Raw genomic sequence first — 23947 nt, 5'->3', positions numbered from 1 at the left:
CATGGAGCAGAGTCTCCATCACTGCCCTCTGAAGAAACCAACTCTGCAGACACTTTGGTTTTGGACTTCTAGCTTTCAGGACTGTGAACGAATATAACTGTGCTGTTTCAAGCCACCCAGTTTGTGGTATTTTGTTGTGGCGCCCTAGCAAACAAATAGACTGCCCAAAAGGTCTTTGTACCCTTCCCTGGTAACATTATAGTGATCCACAGGGTCGCTCCATCCGATACGGCCAGGGCACAGCGGGGTCAAGATTAATAGAAGATTACCCTTGGGCTTAACGCTAAACCCATCAATCCTTTTCTCTCTTCCGGTTGAGGTGCTGCTCTTCGAGAGCCCACCTGAAATTGTGTTCTCCGCTGATCACGGACATGGGTTTCATCTCTAAAATCATGAGTCACCAATGGTACGAATAAGGCCACGTCAGTGATAAGAATTTTTTGTTTTTGAGAAATAAGAAACAAGATTTCTAAATTCAGAATCTGTAAATATGCTCCATCTGAAACATTTGCTAGTTGCTGAAGAAGGCAAGATATGTGTGTAATATGTACACACATGTGATACATAATTTTCTTTATACAAAAATATATACACACGTACATCCTGAATTTGATCTACACTGAACATTCTCACTTAAACGTCTCTCTAAAATGTTTATCATAAAAAGATACACTGTACTGTTTATATGCTCTGTCTTGGTTTAAACATTTTCTTGGCAAGATTCTTTGGACCTTAGGAAAATGTTAAAAGCGTATCCAGATACACATATAAAAGTACTTACCAAGGAACATTTCAATAACAGATGCCTTCATAGTGAGGACAACAATCCCCATAAACATCAAAATGGCACCCTAGAGAGGAAGAAACAATAACACCATCACATTTCAGCCAAGAGTTCCGAGTTGGACGCTTGGAGTGTGGGGAGGGGCCCCTTCATTTGGCATTGCTCCCTGGGGTCTCTGGGTTCCAAGCTGCAGCTTTCTCCAAGGAGCCCACAGAGATGGCAGTGGCCAGCCTTGCTGGTACCCAGAGAGTCAGTCCATCCTCAGGTAGAAAGCCCACTCTAGCCACCAGCCCCCATTCTTCAGAGCTTTGGTCTTTCCTTAGAACTGAAAAGGAAATGACTGCATAATTTTGGGAATAGTTTCAACCAGTCTTCAAATTAGGACAAAAGCTACACTTATGGTATTGAGAGAATATTTTTAGATTACAAATAAATGTTGCATTCATCATTCATGCAACAAATATTTATTGAACTCCCATTATATGGCTGGGTATTGTTAGGGAGGAGGTGATAAAAACTGAGCAAAGAAATAGTTCTTGCTCTTAAAAGATCTACAGTTTACTAGAAGTGGGAAAACATACGTAGACACGAATAACCTTAACATTAGAAAGTGTGCAGGCTCCATAAGGGAGTATAAGGGGAGTTTACAGACCAGAGGTTCTCAAACTTTGATGCATATTAGTATCATCTGGGAGTTTTAAAAGACCCTGATGCCCAGGCTGCACCTCAGACCAGGTGAATCAGAATCTCTTAAGGTGGGGTCTAGGTGTTAAGTTTTTTAAAAGCTCTGTAGGTAATTCCAATGTGCTGATAAGTTTGAGGACCAGTGATTTAGAGCAAGACTTCCTAAATCTTACATGCATAGGAATCACCTGGGGATCTTGTTAAAATGCAGATTCTAATCCCAGTAGGTCCGGGATAGTGCCAGAGATTCCCCAAGAAGCCAGCAAATTTTAGAGGAAGGAGAGATTATGTCAGCCATGGGAAAAAGAGAAAGTCTCCTAGAGGTGATAGTAATTGGGTCATTTTGAAAGACAAACAGTTTGGACGCGCAGAAATAGGGAGAAGTGACCCCAAGCGGAAGGAACAGCACTGACAGGAGCTCAGAGGCTGGGAAGCAGAGTAGATATGAAGATGCTGTTGATCTATATGGAGTTTCCTCCTTCTCTTGAGGCTGTGAGGAAACCCTAAAAGGTTTGGTCATACTACCATTACTCATTACATAGAGCATATACTATGTACTCTATATGGTCTTGAATCTTCACAATAAGCCAGTGTGGTAGATTTTATGATCCCTTCAGGAAACTAAGGCTTAGAAAAGTTTCTGGTCACACCCATGGTGACCAGGCAGTCAGTAGGACCAGACTGGGGGTGGGAGTGGTGGTAAGGATCTGCCGTGAGCATGGGCAATAAGGAAGAACCTTGTCTAGAGAATATAAAGTTTAAGGTTGGTATGCTTTTCATTATCTTTATAAGCTAGCCATTCCAAGCAATGTCAATGATAAAGCACCCCCACCCTCTGGGGTGGATGGCTCCTGTTACATCCTCTCTGCCTAGTGCCACCGCTGTGTGGCCTAAATCTGGCATTCAAACCCTGCATGCCACTATGCCCCATGGTATGCTGCTAAATCTGCTCTCTGGGGGAAAAAAAAGCCCCAACTTGTAGCATTTGTTGATTTCTGTGTGTAAATCTTCCATGGCTGATTTTGAAGCCACCAAAGTAGAGAAATGAATACACAATCTGGTACTAGCTAGGTCCAGTGCAAGCTTATATCCAATATTTAGGTTCAGGACTATGCAGATTTTATTAATAAAAAGCAATTATCAAATTATGGCCGAGGGAGTAATACAAGTACCTGATACAATTAACTTAAATAAAACTGTTTAGTATATGAAAGATTTTATTACAAACAATTAAATTAGGCAGCAAGAGTAACCTCAAAAAGAACTGATGATTTTGTTAATTTCCAGCAACAATGTATTAAATTTCCTAATAAAGGTAATCGACTACTGGTTACATAATAGGCAGATAACGGTTTTTAGTTTCAAAATAGAAATAAAACCATGTGTACAATCTATTTGCAATTTGATGCTTAAGTAGCTGGGTTATGTTTTAGAAATAGGGTGATAACAAGTAATATTTTGTTTGTCTTTTACTAGTTTGAGAAGCTCCAGAACAACTTACGTGTTTTCAGGCTTACACACAGTTATACAACCAGCGTCCTAACAAGGCGTCTCCCTCTCCCTCTGACTCCATGATCCACACAACAGCCAGCATGACCCAGTTCAAAGTACATCGGTTCACAGCATTCCTCAGATCAAAACTCTAAAGTGCTTCCCACCTTACTCAGAATCAAAGCCAAAGTCTTGACAAGTGGCTTATGACCCTATGTGGCCCCCTGACCTCATTTCTCCCTTACGTATTAAGGTCTGGGCACACTGGCCTCCTGGCTGTTTCTAGAACACACATCTCATGGTCTCTGCACTTACTGTTTCCTTTACCTGGTTGCCCTTCCCGCAGATGAGAACATGATTTACTCCCTCATTTCTTTCAGGTCTTTGCTTCAATGTTATCTTCTCTTGAGACGTCTCCTTATCACCTAGCTTAAATTTATGATCCATCTCCCACTTACCACCAACTGGTACAACCTATTTTTTCTACTATTTTTTTTCATGTTACTATCGCCACTAACATACTTTATAGTTTACTTATTTTACTTATTTATTGTTTGTGTTCTCCACTAGAATGCAAGCTTCATGAGGGCAGGGATCTGTACTTGATATTTTATGTGCTCAATAAATACACATTGAATCAATGAGTGAGTAGCAAAGGCTCTCTCCTTTCCCTAGGAAATAAAAAGAAGAAACAAAACAAAGACAATCTTATGAATACACTAAAAACTAGTGAATTGTACACTTTCAATTTATGGCATGTGATTTATTTCTCAATAAGCATTATCGATAGTCAACAAGCAGAGGGAAAATGGATTGCAGAGAGAAATGCTTGCAGATCTGTCTTACAACTTCAGGAGACATAAGGGATCTGATCTTTCCACGCTGGCATGGGTGGCTAAAAACAAACAGGATTCCAGGAAACACTCTAACCTTGGAGGAGTTTTCACCCAAATGCTGACTCGCTCGTGATGGAACAAGACCAGAATCACTCTGATCTCTTAGAATCAGAATGTTTTCAGACCTCTTTCTCACCACTTCAATCTCTCTCCTTGCTTGGTCTAGTTACTCATAATGCTTAAAACATAAAGGTACCTTTTGAAATGTGTGTAAAAAAAAAATTCAAACCCTCTCTTAACCATTGCAGAGGTTGGGATGAGGATGGCCACCAACCCCATTAAGCAGTTACTGCAGACTGTCTGTGCCACAAAGCCACGCACAGGAATGCTGGAGCCCTACAACCCCACGTGCTCACTGAGGTTCGAAGAGAAACAACTGGAGTTTCCAAAAGCATGTGTTCCTGATCTGTGCATTTACGGCTTCTGCTGTGAACTGTAAAATAGAGTCCTGAATATGAAGTTCTGATGAAAAATGAAGCTTGATGGTGAGATAAAAATACATGCCAATGTAGTAGAGTTGCCAGCCAATTTAATTCAATCTCTTATTGCCCGGAGTTAGAAAAGAGCAAGTTGGTAATAAATAATAACATTTATATGGTTCTTCATGGTTTTTTTCCTCCCATTTTTTTTATTTGGATAAAATACACAAATGTAAAATGTACTAGCTAAACAATTTTTTTAAGAGTACAGTTCAACAGGATTAAATACACTCATAATGTGCCATCATCGGCACCATCTATTTCCAGAATACTTTTTGTCTTGTAAAACTGAAATTCCACGCACATTAAATAAAAATTACCCATTTCCCCCATCTCCCAAACTCCTGGCTACCACCAGGCTGCATTCTGCCTCTAAGTACTTCATTTAAGTGGAATCATACATTTTTTGGCTTTTTGTGACTGGCCCATGTCAAATAGTATGTTTTCAGGGCTCATCCATGTTGTAGCATATGTCAGAATTTCTTTCTTTTTAAGGCTGAATAATATTGCATTTCATGTATAAGCCATAGTTTACTTATTTGTTCATCTGCTGATGAACTCTTGGTTTGCATCTACATTTTAGTTATTGTGAAAAATGCTGCTATGAACATGGATGTACAAATCTCTCTTTGAGACCCTGCTTTCAATTCTTTTGTGATTATTATACCTCAAAGGGAAATCTCTGGATCATATGGTAGTTTTATTTTTAGTTTCTTGAGGAAACACCATACTGTTTTCAGAATGGGGCTGCATCATTTTGCATTCCCACTAACAGTGCACAAGGCTTCCAGGGTGAGCAGAGTCTCACCAACACTTCCTGTTTTTTGTCTCTTTTGATAGTTGTCATTCTAACAGGGGTGAAGTGGCATCTTATTGCAGTTTTGATTTGCATTTCTCTCATAATTAGTGATGTTGAACATATTTTTGAGTGCTTATTGGCCACTTGTCAATCTTTGGAAAAATGTCCATTCCAGTCCCTTGTCTAGTTTTGAATTAGGTTGTTTTCTTGTTGTTGAATTTTAGGAGTTACCTATACTTTCTGGATATTAATCTCTTATCACATATGATTTGCAAATATTTTCTCCCATTTTTTGTACTTTGTTTACAGTATTTTGGATGCACAAGGTTTTTAGATTTCATAAAGACTAATTTGTCTATTTTTCTTTTGTTGTCTATGCCTTTGGGTGTCATATCTAAGAAATCATTGCCACCTCCAATGATTTGCAGCTTTTGTCCTCTGTTTTCTCCTAGGAGTTTTATAGTTTTAGGTCTTACATTTAGATCTTTGATCCATTTGAGTTAGTACTTGTTTACGGTGTTAGGTTCTTATCAGTTTAATATCTTTTCCCTATTGAATGGTCTTGGCACCTTTGTCCAAAAATCATTTGACCATAACGTTAAGGGTTAATTTCTGGCTCTCCATTCTATTCCATGTGTATGTATGTCTACCTCTATGCCAGTCCCACACTTTTTTGATTACTATAGCTTTGTAGTAAGTTTTCTAGATCAGGAATTGTGCATCCTCCAGTTTGCTTCTTCTTTTTCATGACTGTTTTGGCTAATTGACGTCCCTTGAGGTTCCGTATAAATTTTTGGATGGGTTTTTCAATTTCAGCAAAAAACATTATTGGGATTTTGACAGGTACTGTATTGAATCTGTAGATTGCTCTTGATAGTATTAAGATCTTAACAATATTAAGTCTTCCGATTCATGAATATGGAATACTTTTCTTTTTATTTATGCCTTCTTTAGTTTCTTTCAACAATGTTCTGTAGTTTTCATTGTACAAGTCTTTAACCTCCTCGGTTAAATTAATTACTAAGTATTTTATTCTTTTTGATACAATTGTAAATGGAATTGTTGTCTTAATTTCCTTTATAGATTGTTTGTTGTTCACGTATAAAGATACAACTGATTTTTGTGTGTTGATTTTGTATCCTACTACTTGACTGAATTCATTTGTTTATTCTAACAACTTTTTTTTCCCATTCTAACAATTTTGTTGTGGAATCTTTAGAATTTTCTACAGATAAACTCATATCATCTGCAAACAGAGATAATTTTACTTCTTCCTTCCATTTTGGATGTCTTTTATTTATCTCTCTTGCCTAATTCCTCTGGCTAGAGCTTCCAGGGCTATGTTGAATAAAAGTGGAGAAAACAGGTGGGCATCCTTGCCTTGTTCCTGATCTTAGAGGAGAAGCTTTCAGTCTTTCACCTTTGAGCATGAGGTTTGCTGTGAGATTTCATATATGGTTTTTATTATGTTCAGGTAGTTTCCTTCTATTCCTAGTTTGTTGAGTGTTTTTATCATGGAAGGGCGTTACATTTTGCCAAATGTTTTTTCTGTATCAGTTGAGATCATCATGTGTTTGTTTTTCCCCATTTATTCTATTAACATGGTGTATTACATTAATCAATTTTTGTGTATGTTCAAACATTCTTGCACTCCAGGAATAAATCCCACTTGGTCGTGTTGTATAATTATTTTAATATGCTGCTGAATTCAATTTGCTAGTATTTTGTAGAAGATTTTTACATCAATATTTATAAGGGATATTGTATTGATAGGGGACACTGTAGTTTTCTTGTAGTGCCTTTGTCTGATTTGGTGTCTGGGTAATGCTGCCCTCATAGGATGACTTAAGGAGTAATCCCTTATCTGCATTTTGGGGGAAATGTTTGAGAAGGTTTGGTGTTAGTTCTTCTTTAAATGTTTGGTGGAATTCACAAGAGAAGCCATCAGACCCAGGGCTTATTGTTGTCAGGAGATTTTTGATTACTGATTCAATCTCCTTACTAGTTATGGGTCTATTCAGAGTTTCTATTTCTTCACAGTCTTGGTAGGCTTTGTGTTTCTAGAATTTGTCCACTTCAGCTAGATTATCCAATTTGTTGGCATACAACTGTCCACAGTACTCTCCTATAATTTTTTTTTATTTTAATAACAGTGCAGTGATTGCTTTAGAGAACAAAAACTGGGTAAGTGGTGATCAGAGACAGAAGTGAGTCTGACGGTTTTGTTCTATTTTAATCCTTACTCTGTGCACATATGTTAATAAGTTAGAATTAATAGAATAACTTTTTTTGAAAATTGAACATAGATAATGTTGATATCAAATGAGAAGCTGCAATAATCTCCTAGCCTGCTCCTTGCTCTCTGCTCTCCAGGCTCCAGGTCACCCTTGCCTCCAGCTGGGGAGGATTGGCTTCCTAAAGCATGGGTCGGATTGTCCATTCACCCTCTCAGACTCCTTCTTCACAGTCCACTCATTGTCTACAGAATAAAGCCGGAATTCCTCAGTGAGGCATTACAGACTCTTCCTGAAATGGCCCCACTTATATTTCAAACCATCACACTGCAGCAATTTGCATACCTGGGGTCCTAGGAGGGTCTTTGTCTACATGCAGCACTTCCATGTCTTGTCCCGTGCTCTAACTATTGCCCTTTCTGGAATACCTTCCACTCCTCATCTGCCTCTCACAAGCCTATCCGAGGTTCAGCTCATGGGCCACCTCTTCCTTGTAAATCTCTCTGACCTCAAAAATTCGAAATGCATCGTCTTTCACAAATCCATTTAATCATTCAAAAAAAGTTGTGTGTGCGCTCTGTGCTAGGCAGAAAGGAGCAAGATGCAGGTCCACTCACCAAGTTGCCTAGAGTCTTCTAGAGGGAGTCTGATGCACCTTCCTCATAACTAACACTGATGGAGCACATGACATGATGTCAGTGATATATTAATTCATTTGATGATCTTTTCAACAACCTGATGAGGTGGGGGCTAGTTCCTGACTTAATTTTAGAGGTGGAAATGTGGAGGCATGCAGGGGGTGGGGTACTTTGCCCAAGGTCACATGGTTAGGCAGAAGAAGAACTGGACTTCAAATCGGGCATCCTGAGCCCAGATTTCTTTGCATTTCACCACTTGCAATGGCTGTTTCATAATAAGCAAGTGCACTTCCCTCAACTGTTCTGATGTAATTGGTCTGAGTTGGTATTGATACTGTTTTAAAGCTCCCCAGGTGGCTCCCCTGTGCAGCCAGAGTTGAGAGTCTCTGCTGAAGAGCAAACAGTGATGGCAGAAGGGGTGGATGGTCAAGTAGGCCTGGGGTGTAGGGATCGGAAGGGGCTTGAATTAGTTGAACTGGCAGGTTGGAACACAGTGAGTGGTGAGGGAAGGACAGGACCCAAGGGCCTGAGTAGATTCAGGAACTGGGAGCTGCTCTGAGAGGCTAGGAGAGGAATCAGACTGTTGAGAGAAAAGAAGGGGCCATGTTGGCCTTGAATGTCATGCCTAAAGAATGTGCAATTGATCCTTTAGGCAATAGGGAGACATGGAGGACTTAAAAAATTATTTTTGCATTCATCATTTTTAATAAGCCCCCTAGAGGTTCACTTGAGCCCCTCACTTGCAGAAAATCTGCCCTAGTGGGCGTGTAAGATTTATGCAATGCTGGTGTGTGTCTGATCTATGATGCTACAAGGGGGAGCACCTAACAATACTCTTTGTCCACAAGGCAGAAAGAGCCAGTGTCCATCTGGAAACATTTAATAGTTATGAGAGGCTTGTGCTATGTTTCCAAAATGCCAAAAATCCCCTAAGGACCGACATCTCTGAGTGGGGAGAGGCCACATCTGCAGCCTTTCTTTCTCCGTCTCTGCCTGATGTAAAGCCTCAGCTGCTTGTCAGTGGATGTGGGTTGATCTAGTGAGGTCGGAAAAAGGAAGACCAGGTCCTAGGAGGGGCCTTTACAATGTGGAGGTGGCCTTGATCTGCATGTAAACCTTCACACAGATCATATTCTTCTGGGCTGGGCCTGAAACACTGCATTTCCTGTTGCCATGACACCAGCAGACACCATTACAATCCCCCAGGATTTTGTGAAGGAGAGGGAGAGAGACAGAGAGAGAGAGAGAGAGGGAAGGAGGGAGGGAGCACAGAAGCGAGCCAGAAAGCATCATGGTGGTTTTTCTTTCTTTCCTTATTTTCCTTCTCTTTCCAATTCCTTCCTTCTTTTATCTTTTTGGTTAAAGATTTATTTATTTATTTATTTTAGAGAGGGTGGGAGGGGCAGAGGGAAGAGAGAGAATCTTAAGCAGGCTCCACGCCCAGCAGGACACAATGCAGGGCTTGATCTCACGACCCTGAGATCATGACCCGAGCCACAGTCAAGAGTCGGACGCTTAACAGACTGAGCCTTCTTTTGTCTTAAAGAAACGCCAAGAGAAATGTGCAAGCCAAATAGGCAAGGGAGGCAGGTGAGATTTTGCCTTTTCTCCATGTTGGCTCCAAAGAATGTACCAGGCTACTTGAAGATGTGCTCTCCATCAGGCTGTGTGGACCGGACGCTGTTGGCTGCCTAAGCAGGGCAGCTGCTTCCCTACTTCCTCTTTCCTAACACAGCCCCAATTTGATAAGAGTAATAAATCCACACAAATGACTCAGAGGAAGCTGCTCCATCCCCAGCTCCTGGGGTGGATCCTGATTCCAAGTCTCAGCTAAAGACTGTTTATATACATTCTCCCCCTTGCTGGGGATTGCCTCAGAACCTCAGCTTGAGCCCAACAGCACAGCATCACTCTCCACGTGATGGCGCTTAGTTCAAGGGTGGGCTGTGTCCTGAGTGGTATCAGACGCACAGAATGGAAAGATTTAGTCCTATGTTTTTCAGGGAGAGAGGGTGCCTCCCTTGTTGGTCTGCTGGCAGCCATCTTGTGACCATGAGACAAGTCAGTGTGAGGAACGATTCAACACCAAAAGGTGGAAGGCAGCCAAGTGAATCACAGAGAAATGGAGCTGGAGCTCTGCCTGTCTTGTGCCCGGAGGCTGGGCCCACCTCTGGACCACCTGATGTGTGAGATAATGTATTTCCCCTTCAGTTGGGCTTGCAGGGAAAAAATATTCCTGACTGCTTCCTAACTCGCAGTACCTGTCTTTTTAACTGGAGAAGACTAATAATGCCAGAGTCTGTAAGATGCTTTCTCAACAATTCTCGCATCTGAATCACCTAAGAACCTAAGAACCTCTTGAGGAGGTAGAATGGACATTACTCTCCCTATAATTCCGAGCAGTGAAGTGACTTGTCTAAGGCCAAATCTCTATTTTAGTCTTGTGCTCTTTTTACTATATCAAACCCCTCACATAACTATTATTGTAAATTCTAAATAATTCTGTGATTTATTATATGCTATTATTACAACATTGAAACTCCACTCCTCATTTGTGTCGTGTTTTGCATGTTTAAATGCCTGGTGATATCTAGGATTTTAATCTCTAAAGACACCTGAAATAAATGTCTCAAATATTATAGTCAGATGCAGAAATAACACTAGCGGAAATTGTGTGACTTGGCTGGTCTGGCAAGAAAAGATAACATAGGCCAATCAAGAGCTCCCTTGTGATTTTGGAATCAGGATCCTGAAAGCCTTGAAAACCATGGGAGCCAACCTGAAGTCCACGTGGGGTCCTGAATGAGACGGAGAAGGTGAAGGCAGAAAGAGAGGAGAAGAGAAAGCCTGTGGCTCTGGGAGGGGCAGGGCGAGAAGACGCTTTGGTTTCTGGCCACTTCCCAGGTCCCGTTTCCAGTCTGAAGGAGGTCCAGCTGGACCCAGTCTCTAGCGCATGACATAGACGTTTCTGGGCCCTTTTACTCTAGCCAGTTGGAGTTGGTTTCTATTTCCTGAAGCTTTGGTTCAAAGCCTTTTCATCTCTGTTGTTTTAGTTATCTGTTTCCCTGACATGATTAGTGGGAAAATGAAAACGGTTAAAATGAAAAGGCCACCTGTGCCTGCCTCTCATTGGTAGCACCAAGCTGGGGTCTGAGAGGCTGTCTCCAACCTGGGAGCAGGGCTCTGGGAAGAAGTGTGACAGAGAATCCCGTAAGCTGTGAGGACAGCCCCTGAGAATGAGGAGCACAGCCTGTACATCTGGAATGCTCTGGGAGGCAAGCATGGGAGTGGGTGACCTTGAAACTATGCTGTCAGAATGTCACTGTGGAGTTCCCGGTGTGTTGGTGGCCATGCTTCACAACCAAGAGTGATTTTGCCCCACCCCCCGAAGATGTGGCAATGTTTGAAGACATTTTTGGTCGTCATAATCTGGGTGGGGCCTCTGCCTCTCCGTGCCGACAAACTCTGATGTGTGATCCAGCATGGCACGGGCCTAGTGTCAGGGCTGACAAACTCTGATGTGTGATCCAGCATGGCACGGGCCTAGTGTCAGGGCTGACAAACTCTGATGTGTGAGAATTTTGTTTCCCCCGTGTATTTCTAAGGATGTATCATGCTTACTGATGTTCCAACCTAGGAATTTTCCATCAATATAGGTGATTTTTTTTTTTTTTTTATAACTAGGATGTGAACAACTCAGGATCACTTTCTCTAGGACCACTCTTGATCACCATGTACCATCAGGTCAAATCCTAAAGCAGCGATGTTTACTCGTGGGCATTGGGTGGGTTAGAGAGGTCGTCCCTGTGTCCTATGACTGAGCTATGCCTATGCTGTCAGCCTCGTTGATCCATGTGGCCATGGTTCTATATGTCAGAACACCAAAAAGGGAAAGCCTTTGTTGGTGTGCATGTTTCAGACCATCATTTTGTATCTCGTTAAGAACCTGACATATGGTAATGCTTACCACATCCACAAAACCTTCGACCAATAGTGATTTCCAGTGAGGCTGCAAACAGTAATTACGTCTCTGAAGTGGTAGTTTAGATCCTATATTGCCAGTAGGAAAAAAATACTAGTTTGCAGGCATGCCCCCAAATGAGCTCTAAAGAACTCCTTCCAAGAGTTATTTATCCTCTGTAATAGAAGGGCAGTCAATCTGGGGGAAGGGCTGAGGACCTTAATAAAAGACGAGGTGGACCATGACCGCTCCTCTCAGTTACTTTGGAAACCGTGTGTGTTTAAAAGATTCTCATGGAGCTTTGGAAGAGGAGCTTCTCTCATCAGAAGCTTCTTTACCTAATGTTTTTGACACTGTGGAGTAGTCCTGCCTCCTCCCACTGGGTTTTCTCCCTTGGGCTTTGAGGTTTGTGGTTGCCAAGGGGCCATCCACTGTGAATTTGGAGCCGTGTGTTTGGATCAGTCCAGCTGCAATCCCCAGAGCTTTGACTGGCCTGAACACTCTGTGCTTTTTGGTCTGCCTTCAATTCTGAGGCACAGAAAAAACATTCTCAGGTCTCACATAGCCTTCCAGCTGAGGTGGGAAGGAAGATGAGGGTGTGTCTGTAAGGTCCATAGCATCTTCCCGTCGGCCTCTTGGTAACGAGTGGGTTCATTGCAGATGACAGGGTCCTAGCTGTCCTCATGCTGCGGAGAGGCAAGTGCAGGGCCGTGGGGCAAAGCACATTCTTGAATCCCAGCAACCATAGGCTCGGGGTGGGGGGGAAGGGAGGGTGTGGAGGGGGGCAGTCACTGCGGCTGAGCAATTGAGGGGATGGAGGATTAAGTCCCGGCAGTTGGGGAGAACCAGCAGAAGGAGTTGTTTTGAAGCAGGAGGACCCAGGGAGCTCCGAAGGGAGCCATGTGGCATCAGGCTCCAGAGGCCCTCTCCAGACCATTCTCAGCTCTGCCGGAGACTTCCAACCCTCCTTCACGTCCCTCCTGACAGTTTTGGCCCTGCTGTCCAGTGTGGCCTGTCACATGAGATGGGATTGGTCTCTTTGTTCTTCATGGGAAGTTGTAGAAGCTTAGAGTCCACTCCGATGACAACAGCTTCATTTGTTGAGTGCTTACCATATGCTTCGCACTGCACATGGGCCATCTTGTTTCATTATCACAATGCTCCTACCAGCTAAGTACAATTATGCCTATTTTTCAGAGTAGGAAATAGAGGTTTAGAGAATTTAGTGAGCTGTCCAAGGACAATGGACACAGAGCAGCACCAGAATTCCATCCCAGGCCTCGCATTTAACCCCCTTCACTACCCCATTCTACCACTCTCCAGGATGGGTTCACCTTCCTTTTCGCCTTGACACATATATCCGAGGCTTTTTGAAATACTCTGTTGACAATAGTTCAAGATGCACACTCAAAAATACGGACATTGTATGATATAATTGTCTTGACTGTAAGGCCAGGAGATTTTTTTGAGTTCTATCTGGGCATGAACTCACATAGAGCTTTCTCTCTCACACAAATGTTATTTAGGGTACAGTGAGGCACCAGGCGTATTTTTAAGTTTAACCAGGCATAACACACCCATCTAAATAAACACTGGAGTGTATTGTAATTGACTGTGTAATGAGATGTTAAAACCCTTTGTCTTAGCTTCAGCTGAGACTACGTGAGAACTACTCCCATGTTCCCAAGTGGTCTCCCTGACGGTGTCATCTCACGACTGTCTGTTCCCCTGCTCCCCTCCTGCATCTGGGGACGGGGAGGAGGAGGGAAAACGCCAGTAACTTTCCCCAAAGCAATTCCTGCTGTCCAGTCTCCAGCTTCCCTCTTGGCTCCGCCAACTGTGGTGTGGTCTGGAGGGAGGCAGGCAGCCAGGCATCCCGGCTCTTGGTCACTATCTTTGGAAGTCCAGCTTGGATGTCCCGTAGCCCCATTTGAGATGACTGAGTGGTTGTGTCTCTTGGGCTTGGGGGCACAGTGGCCTGGTGTCCTGCTCATGATTCAGGCATCTACAGGAGAGGGAAGAGCTTGTGGCAAACCAGCCTCTGTGTCAGCATCAGCCTGGGGTCACTTTAGGTCCTGCCCAAGCCAGGTGCCCGGAGGGCTGAGGAGGCCACAGCAGGAGGCACAGGAGAGGGAGTGCCGGGTGTTCAGAGGCTGAGCAAGGAACCCCGTAAACCCCCAGCCAGAGCAGATCCATATGTAACAGCACCTGGGGTTCCCAACAAATGGGGAGCATCTCCGAACCTGCGGCAGTGCCCCATGTGAACAAGAAATCCCTGTACGTGCCTGCCAAGCCCAGGGAGCCCCAGGGGCCAGCTTACACCAGTGTCCGCTTACAAGGCCCTTCTGTCCCCTTACCTCTCTGCTCTGTACCCACTTCAACTCTGGGCAGGAAGATACTGTTGTTAGCAGCCAAGGGGCAGAGGGGCTAGAGGCACAGAGCAGAGAGAGAATCCAGGCCTGCCCCCTTCCCCACAGCAGCGGTTAGGCCCGGGGGCAGGGTGAAACTTGAAACTGTGAATGCCATTGTTCAGTTTTTCAGCATTACTTAAGTGTTACATCCATATTAATGGCCAAACTGATTGTTTGGGGGTGTAATGTGGGCAAGGTCTTTTTAAAAATTCTTAGTGTGGGGGGTGGGAGGGATGGGGTGGCTGAGTGATAGACAGTGGGGAGGGTATGTGCTGTGGTGAGCGCTGTGAATTGTGCAAGACTGTTGAATCACAGATCTGTACTTCTGAAACAAATAATGCAACATATGTTAAGAAAAAAGAAAAAGAAGAAGATAACAGGAGAGGAAGAATGAAGGGGGGTATGTCAGAGGGGGAGACGAACCATGAGAGACTATGGACTCTGAAAAACAAACTGAGGGTTCTAGAGGGGAGGGGGGTGGGGGGATGGGTTAGCCTGGTTATGGGTATTAAAGAGGGCATGTTCTGCGTGGAGCACTGGGTGTTATGCACAAACAATGAATCATGGAACACTACATCACAAACTAATGATGTAATGTATGGTGATTCACATAACAATAAAAAATTTTAAAAAATTAAAAAGGCAGGAAAGGAGGAATAGAAGAACAAAGAAGAGACAACACAAAAAATAAATAGCGATATGCTAGAAAAAAAAAATTCTTAGTGTGGCCTGAAATATTAAGGGACCTACTCAGATTTCATCCAGGGCAGAGGCCAGAGCCGCAGGTGGGGTGTGTGAGTGGGCAGTGGGGGGCTCCTGGGGGAACTTGAGGAACATTAGGATAATGCCCTCCACGTCGACTTGTCCAAGTACCTCCACACGAACTTTCCTCTGCACTCTGCCTGCTCCAGACACCGTGGCCCTCCCAAGCATGGTGCTACCTCAAGGCCTTTGCATTTGCTCTTTGGTCTGCCTGGATTGTTCTTCCCCCCAAGTATTCACATAGGTTGCTCCATGGCTTCCTTCACCTCTCTCTCTCTTTTTAAATGTCCCTTTATCAGACATTTATCTAACCATGCAATGCAAATCATCACTTCATCTCCCTGCTCTGTCCAGTCTCTTTAGTCTATGTTCTTAGGTTTTTCACAGCCCCTAATACCACCAATGTCCCCCAGATTGGCAAGCTCTAGGGGAACGGAGACTATTTTGTTCACTCTTCTTCCCAAGCATGTAGAATTATAATGGCACATGATGGTGGCTCAATAAATATTTGTTGTTCCTGTCATTCAGTGTTATCTCTGCTTCCCCAAATTCCTTTTACCTTTTGGACTATAGATTCACTCACTCTATTATATAAGCAAAGCCAGTCTGGGCAAGCTGACTCGCACCTTTACTTCCAAAGCCTGTTTTCTCTGTCTGGGACACAGAGGAACCCGGAGGAGGGAATTCACTTAGCATTGAGATGCCAGTGACCTGATCTCTTGGAAACTATACACTGGGTTCCCCTGAAGGAATAGTTTCTCTCTCTCTCTCTCTTTTTTTTCTTTTTGAATCTGAGAAGAAAGAATGCAGAGAGTCCTTCCCACTATAGCCTGAAGGGTGGTTTTTATGAATTTTTACCACATGTCCACACAAAACTTTAGCCTTTCTTTCACTGAAGGAAGGAATTTGAGAAATTTTTACTAGAGTCTTGTCAGTGTAGAGACCCTTACCGGGGAAAGTGCTTCTCTGAAGTCTGAGTCATTAGGAAACAAGTTTCTTTCTGTGCCTTGCTGCTAACTGAGCCCTGGAGTGAAGATAAAGGACACCTTTTGGGGACCGGCTACTCCTAGGGCTTGATAATGAGCTCTGTACCTCAGCCTTCCCCCGAGAGTCAGGTTCTACCCAACACACCTGAAAAGTGTCCTTAAGTCAGGAGCTCATCTAAGAATGACAGAAATAAAAAAACTTCAGTTCCTCTCCATCAGGGTTACTCTTGTGTCTCTACTTGCAGGAAGGAATGGTTGCTTTGGAATTTACTTGGCTTGAAAACAATGTTTTCAGGGATGGCAAAGATTAATTTGGTGCGGTGACAGAAAAACCAGGGGCATGTGTACTCATTGCCTGGTAGGTTAAGAACGTGAGCTTTGGAAGTAGACTGCTTGGGTTTGAGGTGGAGCCCCGTCGCCTACTAGCTGTGTGACCTTGGACAACTTACTTACCTTCTCAGTGCCCCAGATGTCCCATCTGTGAATAGGAGTAGTTACAACCTACCTCATAGGGTTGCTGTTAAGATTCAATGAGTGAATATATGAAGAGGGTTTAAACCAGTGTCTGGCACACGAGAAGAGCTGTGTGGGTGTCAGCAAATACAATTTTTTGTTGTTCAGTGGTGGTTAATCGTGAGTACTGTCATCAATCACGTCATTTTTATCTCATCCTCTTGCAAACATGATGTATTTAGACTCTAGCTGAAGACTCTATAGAGGCAAAGCTGCCCAGGTTAATTATGGCTGATTTTGGGACTTGTTGGTGAAGGAACCATATGGGTTTGTGACTGCCATTGAGCTAAATTCTTCTAGGGCCCCAGAAAGGGAGCGATTCAACACCCATGCTCCTTCCTACTCTCTCAGAGATTTTTATAAGGATCTTCAGCCCATTCTCATGGAAATCTTCTAGATGATGGTAGGACAACTGAACCAATCAAATAGCGGAGGAATGACATCTAGCATCTTCAAAAAGAATTGAAAAAAGCATCCAGTGAAGTAATAGGAAGCAGAAAGGAGCCTACACATTTTTAAAAATTGTAACATCAAAATAAAACACAAACACCAAAATAGTCCCTAAACTGAATCTAAACCAAACTAGTATTCCTTTTGTTCCAAGACCCGCGGCTTGTAGGTTTGACTCAGAAGAGGACTTTGGCATCCCATTATCTCAGTTCACCTTTGTCCCTGAGGATATTAAGCACTGGAATGTGGCAATGGATTTCATCCGAGCCACAACATCTGCTGTGTGGGGGATTTGCCTAATGCAGGTTTGCCACACGACGTACAGCTTTTATAGGTCTCAACTCAGAGCATCGCTTGGTGCCTGCTTTGTGCGCTCCCCAGGCAGCCCCGAGCACGTCAGATAGGAAGTCTCTAAGGAGATTTCTTTAAGATTTGCAATCTGTTGAAGTGGAAAAGTTTTCTAGTTGATTAAAAACAAATTTTAAATCCCGTATCCACAACTGTTTGTGTAATGGATGAGGTAACCGTAGAAAAATGCAATAAACAAGACCAAAATAGTCTTTGCTCCATTGTGAACATGGACCTCTGGGAATCTCGTTGGATTTTGGTCCTTCAGCTCCTGGTCTGCAAACAGGAACTCACCTAGGTGATCTCACACCGACTTAAATGTGTGTGCGTGTGTGATTTTTTAATTAAAATTTTACTCTTCAGTTCCAAAATTTGTTTGGTTCTTTTTTTTTAAGATTTTTTATTTATTTATTTGAGAGAGAGAATGAGATAGAGAGAGAGAGCATGAGAGGGGGGAGGGTCAGAGGGAGAAGCAGACTCCCTACTGAGCAGGGAGCCCGACACGGGACTCGATCCAGGGACTCCAGGATCATGACCTGAGCCGAAGGCAGTCGCCTAACCAACTGAGCCACCCAGGCACCCTGTTTGGTTCTTTTTTATGTTGTTTGTGTCTTTGTTGAACTTATTTTGTTCTTATGTTGTTTTCCTGATGTCATTAAATTCTTTAGCTGTGTTTGCTTGTGAATTCTTTGTCGGGTGGTTCATGCATCTCCATTTCTTGAGGGTCAGTTAATGGAGGTTTCCTGTGTTCCTTTGGTGATGTCATTTCCCTAGTTCTTCACGATGCTCATAGCTTTGCGTAGGTGTCGAGTTACCTCTTCTAGACCTTATGGCCTGACTTCAGTAAGGGAAGGTTACTTTGGTCAGGTGTCCTCACTGGTGGGTCGAGGCATGCTGGGACGCCCTGTGACTCTGGGTCCAGTGGGGCTTGTGGTGCCTTGTCGCTGCTGGGGTCCCCAACATTGACAACCGGGTAGTCCTTGGTGAGCATGTTGGGGGTATCTGCAAGGGCTTTTTGGGTCCTTAGAGACCAGGATAGGCAGTGATGACAGCCAGAGCTGGTGGTGTGCATGCAGGAGCTGCAGGGGTCAGCTGCAGGGGCCTGGGTCTCGGCAGGGGCCAGGTGCAGACACACGTGTCATGGCAAGAACCAGGCCCTGCTGCTGGCCCTCTAGCAGGTGTGGGCCCCTGACTGTCCTCATGCACTCCCGTGGCTGCAGGGTCTCACCACGCACTGTGCACAGCAGTGGAGGCTGGTGACAAGAGTTGGGCCAGCAGGGCACAGGTGCACCCCCTGGAGAGGCCAGCTGCCGGTGAGCCCAGGGATGCAGGCAAATGACAGGAGTTAGGGCCGGATCCGGGCTGACCAGGGGCTGTGGAGGCCCCGGCTGTTGGCGTGCACTCCTGCAGCTTAATTAAAAATTAGCAACCAGCACAATATCCAACAGGCATTGCTGACGCTGCAACTAAATTTGTCCTGCTCTACTGCTCCTTTCTTTACCTGTTCTCTGCACTCACAGAAGCTGCTCATCGCCACATGCACAAGGACCTGTCATACCTGTAAAAGGTAGCAGGTCCCCTGGGCAATTCTCTAGCTCCCCCTCTGTATGTTCAGAGGGCCAGGAATACCACCACCTCCTGCAAACCACAGAGGGACCCATTCTTAGGCAAGGAGAGGGGGGCCCTTGGGGCTTCTCGAATTACAGGCATCACAGAAGTTGCCTCTCTTGCTTATCATTTGCTGATTGATGAATTAGCTCACATCCTCTGGAGGAAGAAATGGCAACACATTTCTAATGATTATATTAATATCACATAATTTCACAAATCTGTTTGCTACCCACATCCACAGAGTTAATGTTTAAAAGTTTGAAAAGTATTACAATTGATTTGTTTCACAGCTGATCAGATTTCTTCATTCCAGCCACATATAATAAAGAAAATATTTGCTAACATTTGGGTGCTGATGGTGTACCAGGCACCAACAGAAGCTTTTGCCACAATCCTATGAGGTAGGCACTAATAACAGACACCTTTTACAGATGAGAAAACTGAGGCCCAAGAGAGCTTAAGTAACTTGCCGAAGTTAACACATTTAAGAAGGGGTGGGTCCTCCTGCCAGACAAACTCCCACAGGATCCACAGAGCCCAGGAGGGCCACTTGGCCTTGGCCTTGCATGGAAGGCCTTAAATTTAGATATTTGACATTATCTCCACACGAGGGTACATAGGTAGTCATAGAAATGCACCAGAAAACTGAAAGAAGTCTCAGGGCGCCTGGGTGGCTCAGTTGGTTAAGCGACTGCCTTCGGCTCAGGTCATGATCCTGGAGTCCCGGGATCGAGTCCCGCATCGGGCTCCCTGCTTCTCCCTCTGACCCTCTTCCTTCTCATGCTCTCTATCTCTCATTCTCTCTCTCTCTCAAATAAATAAATAAAATCTTAAAAAAAAAACTGAAAGAAGTCTGTTATACAACTTGGCCCACACTGTCCTTAGTAACATATATATATTATCATAATATAGTAATATAATATATACACATGTATATACATATATACATACTTGTGTTATATTTATATAATATGCAGTTATGGTAGGTTTCATTTTTGTATACCTCAAAAAGTCATTAGTTAGGTAAACATAAATATTTTAAATATACCACAGGTTCCAAAACCCATTTTGCTACTTCTTCACTTTGTAATGTACAGAGGCCTGGCCATGTCTTGATATTGGCGAGGTTCCGGTGCACGGAACCATAGCATTAGGAGAGAAACTTAGAAACGATCTTGTCCATTCTTCGTCTCCTACATGAGGAAATGGAGACACAGAGATATGGAATAACTTCCCCAAGCTCACACAGCTGGAACGCCCTTCTCCTGACAGATCACCCACCACCATTGCTACCTGGCTTCTGCTTCCAAGGAAGCAAGCAGAGAAGTTACACGTGTGGCCACAAGTAACATCATGGAGGCCACGAAACATTTATTTTGAGACCAATGACTCCTTCCAGTGTAATCTGGTTTTGAATATGGGGGGGGGGGGCGGAGATTACATGTCTATAGAACTTTTCAAGTTTCAAAACCCTATTGGAGCTGAGAATCAATACTGAAGCTCATGACCACCGTGGGAGGGATGTGGGCAGGCATTGCGATTTCTCCTTTGCAGATGGGGAAGCGAAAGTCAGGAAAGGTTGCTCACCTTTCCCGAGGTGACTCAGCCAGGTAGTGGCAGAACCGTTACCGTTATAGGACTCCGGGCTTGGAACAGTGCGCTAACCCTACTGCTTTCCTGCGTTCCGGTACGTCTGACAGGAATTACAGACGAGAACAGCACAAGCATTTCTGTCTTCCCGATGCTATTCGTAAACCATTTGAAACCCAGTGTGTTTTTTTTTTCTGAAAGAAACTATTCTTCCTGTAATCAGTAACTTGGCAAAAGAGATCACTAGATCTTCTAAATGATATTCCTAGAGTAAACGCCATTTCAGGATGGATACTAAGTGTTTCCAATGTTCTTTAGGTGTTTCCTTTCCGTGGTGAGGTGTAAGATATATTTAAATCAAGCTTGGTCTGGGAAACCAGCACATTGCAATTAAAAATGCAGCCCTTTAGTCTCACAATTCTCTGTCTAAAGCCCTTTTACAAAAGAGGGTATTTTAATTCAATAAATAAAAGACAGGCACGTCCAACTTTCCTACTGAAGGAGGCATAGTCACCACTTGGAGCTAACATACATAACAGAGAAAATACACAAACAAATAGCGTTTGATCTTGCTTTGCTGCAGGGTGTTTTCATCTTTCAAGAGACGGAGAGAAAAACAACCTCAGAACTTTACCACCAAAACTTCCAAATTTATTGCAACGCAACGTAATGGCAAAATGCTATTTTCTTAGCGCTCACATTTTTGAATAACCACCACGGCCAAGAATGCCTGGTTTTATTTTTACAATAAACCCAAAGAAAATCTGGAATTCCACTCTCGATCTGGAGATGGCAAAGATGCCTGGGTTTTTTGGAGGAAACGATCAAGTCTAACTATTCAATCTTATCCTCTCTGTTTAACCTGTGTGCTTGAGTCATTTATTCCATGTTTATACTAGTTTGACACAAATCATACTTAAAAGAGATTTTATACCCTGTTTCCCTGGGCAAAGTTGAGCTACAATAGTAGACTTAACAATACCAGCCTTTTCTCGGGCTTATCAGTTAAAGAAGCTTTCAGCCTAAGAAAACACTTCCAGTAGAAACAAGATACAGAATTGTACAACTAGCTACATTCCACTGAGATCTGAGTAGAGAGACGTTTAGAACCACACTAAATCATTTCTCTTCACTTAGCATCAATGTGTCCTTTTCTCATACTGCTTTTCATACATTGTTGGAAGCAATTCGTTACACTGCTATCATATTCCATAGAGGAAGCAAGGTATAAAAAAGGGCAGCATAATAAAGAGACCTATGTCATACTTTCCAACTTGTTTTAACCATAATAACATTGGTTTAAAAATACAGTCAAAAATCTTGTTCTAATCTTATCTCAGCACAATTCATTTATAGTGGATCTACATATTATTAGTTGTTTACAAGGATGTCAACTCCCCCCACCCCCTCCCAATTCTCCTGAGACTAAAATTTGTACAGACTGATTACTTGGTCAAGGTATGTATTGTAGTTTCTTAATGATAAATACATTTTAAGGTTTTTATAATAAGAAATGGAAAGCAAACTATCTACATAGCTTAGTAATTCATCAGACATACCTTGTTTGAAGAGAGCAATTTTTTTTCAAAAAATTTCCACCACACAGAATGGATATCCTTTTTTCCTTAAGCTTTTCTGCATCACAAATCCCATCCAAATTATTCTAAAGAAGAAACAAGAAGAGGTCCAAGCAACTTTTCTCTTTTCTCAGAGGAGCTAATCAAACATTCCCATCAACCTCTCAGCACTTTGAAAAGCACATTTTAGCCACACACACACATGCACATGCTCACACACACACACACACACACACACTCACACACTGCTTCTCACACTGGTTTTAGTGCTGAATTAGGCGGTCCTCTTTCAAATTTCCACTCCCACTTGCTTTTCTTTGGGGTAAGGATTTCTAAATATTCTTTTCTAGCCTAAAGCACACATTTTCAGTAAGCAAATTCTATAATTAGAAAATCTAAAAAGTGGAAGAGAAGTGCCTCAATAAAATGGGAAATAAAACGTATACTCTAAAAAGGACTTACACGGGGCAATTAAATTTTCTCTTTCTTTTTCAAATGCCAGTGAGCAGCTGATTAAACTGCATAAGGAAAGAACACTGAACACTGTGCCAATACCACCAAGCTGGCTCTACTGGGCTCTCACTCTTAGAGTTGAAAACACTTACTTTTCCTACATAGTAATACTATTTTTGTTGTTGTTGTTGTTTAGCTCACTTCGGTCCTTTCTGCGTTTTGGCAAGCTTAATGAAATGACTGTAGTCCATGCTGCTGGTAACAGGACACAAGATAATAATAGTGGGAAGCAAAACCTGCTCATGTTTCAAAAAAATGATGGTGGCGAGCTCACATCATAAGTGAAATCTGCCGATTTTAGTTATTATTGGTGTCATCAATTAAAGTGAAGGGATTCAGACTCAAAACATGCATGGGCATTAGCATATCACGCCATTTTAAAAAAGATATACATGAAAGCGTAAATCTGGCACTCCTTGAGATTCAAATGGGTATCAGTGTGACCCAGCATCTCCTCTCCAGCAGGGCGGGAAGTAGCACAGAGCCATTTCTCCTCCTGCTGGGGAATGTGCACTCCCGCAGCCCCAGCCCAGCAGCCCTATCTGTGGGTGCTGAGATCGCTCCTTATTTAAGATTAACATTGGAATGCTATCTAACTTTTTCCCCTCCATTTGGTTCTGCATTTAAAATATTTCTTAGTTCTGTTTCTTCCTCCACAAAACCCTGAACCTAAGACCATGGGTAGGAAGGATGGTGCTGCCCACATGGAGGACGTCTTGTTCCATCATCAGGGGGTCAGGGAAGGTTCAGATGAAATGGCAGCCCAAACCAAATTAATAATAATAATAATGATAATAATGATTGCCATTTATCGAATACTTACTTTTGCTAGGAATGGTGATAGCCCTCTACATATATCACCTCATTTAATACTTACAAGAACCTGAAGAGGCCAGTACTATTATTCTCATTCCTCAGTTAAGAGAACTGAGGCTCAAGGAGATACGAACTTTTCACCCAGATAGAAAGGTAACAACTGGGATTCAAATTCAAGGCTGTGTGATTCAGAGGCAACTGTGCTGTGTTAGCTTCTCTACTCATTTGGAGCTTCTTCTCTTTCACTAATTTGTTTTCTTGTGGTGAATAACGCAGAAATCAAATGCAAATGTATTGAAAAGCAAATGAAGAGATGCTCAAAGAGAAACGCAAATTAAAAGCAACGATGTGTACGGTGATGAAAACCTTTGGAAATACAGTAATCATCCCTCATGTGTGGGGGA

General features: G+C 43.0%; 1 protein-coding gene across 4 annotated transcripts in view; it reads right to left on the bottom strand.

The window, feature by feature from the left end:
* The window catches only part of VIT (vitrin), a 100096-nt gene extending 77655 nt beyond the window's left edge, over nucleotides 1-22441 (bottom strand). For all 4 annotated transcript variants that reach the window (XM_073897283.1, XM_073897282.1, XM_073897286.1 and 1 more), the window contains exons 1-2: nucleotides 22197-22441; nucleotides 782-851 (exon numbers count right to left, since the gene is read on the bottom strand). In XM_073897283.1, coding sequence (XP_073753384.1) covers nucleotides 782-839 — 58 coding nt within the window. In that variant the 5' untranslated portion in view covers nucleotides 840-851; nucleotides 22197-22441. The remainder of the gene's footprint in view (nucleotides 1-781; nucleotides 852-22196) is intronic.
* Nucleotides 22442-23947: the final 1506 nt, after the last annotated feature.

The sequence above is a fragment of the Callorhinus ursinus genome, unplaced genomic scaffold, assembly GCF_003265705.2.
Source record: "Callorhinus ursinus isolate GAN/ISIS: 27379988/994484 unplaced genomic scaffold, GSC_fseal_2.0 scaffold10, whole genome shotgun sequence".
NCBI lineage: Eukaryota > Metazoa > Chordata > Mammalia > Carnivora > Otariidae > Callorhinus > Callorhinus ursinus.
Note: the sequence above shows the minus strand (reverse complement) of the source record. Positions and strands in the feature narration are given on the sequence as shown.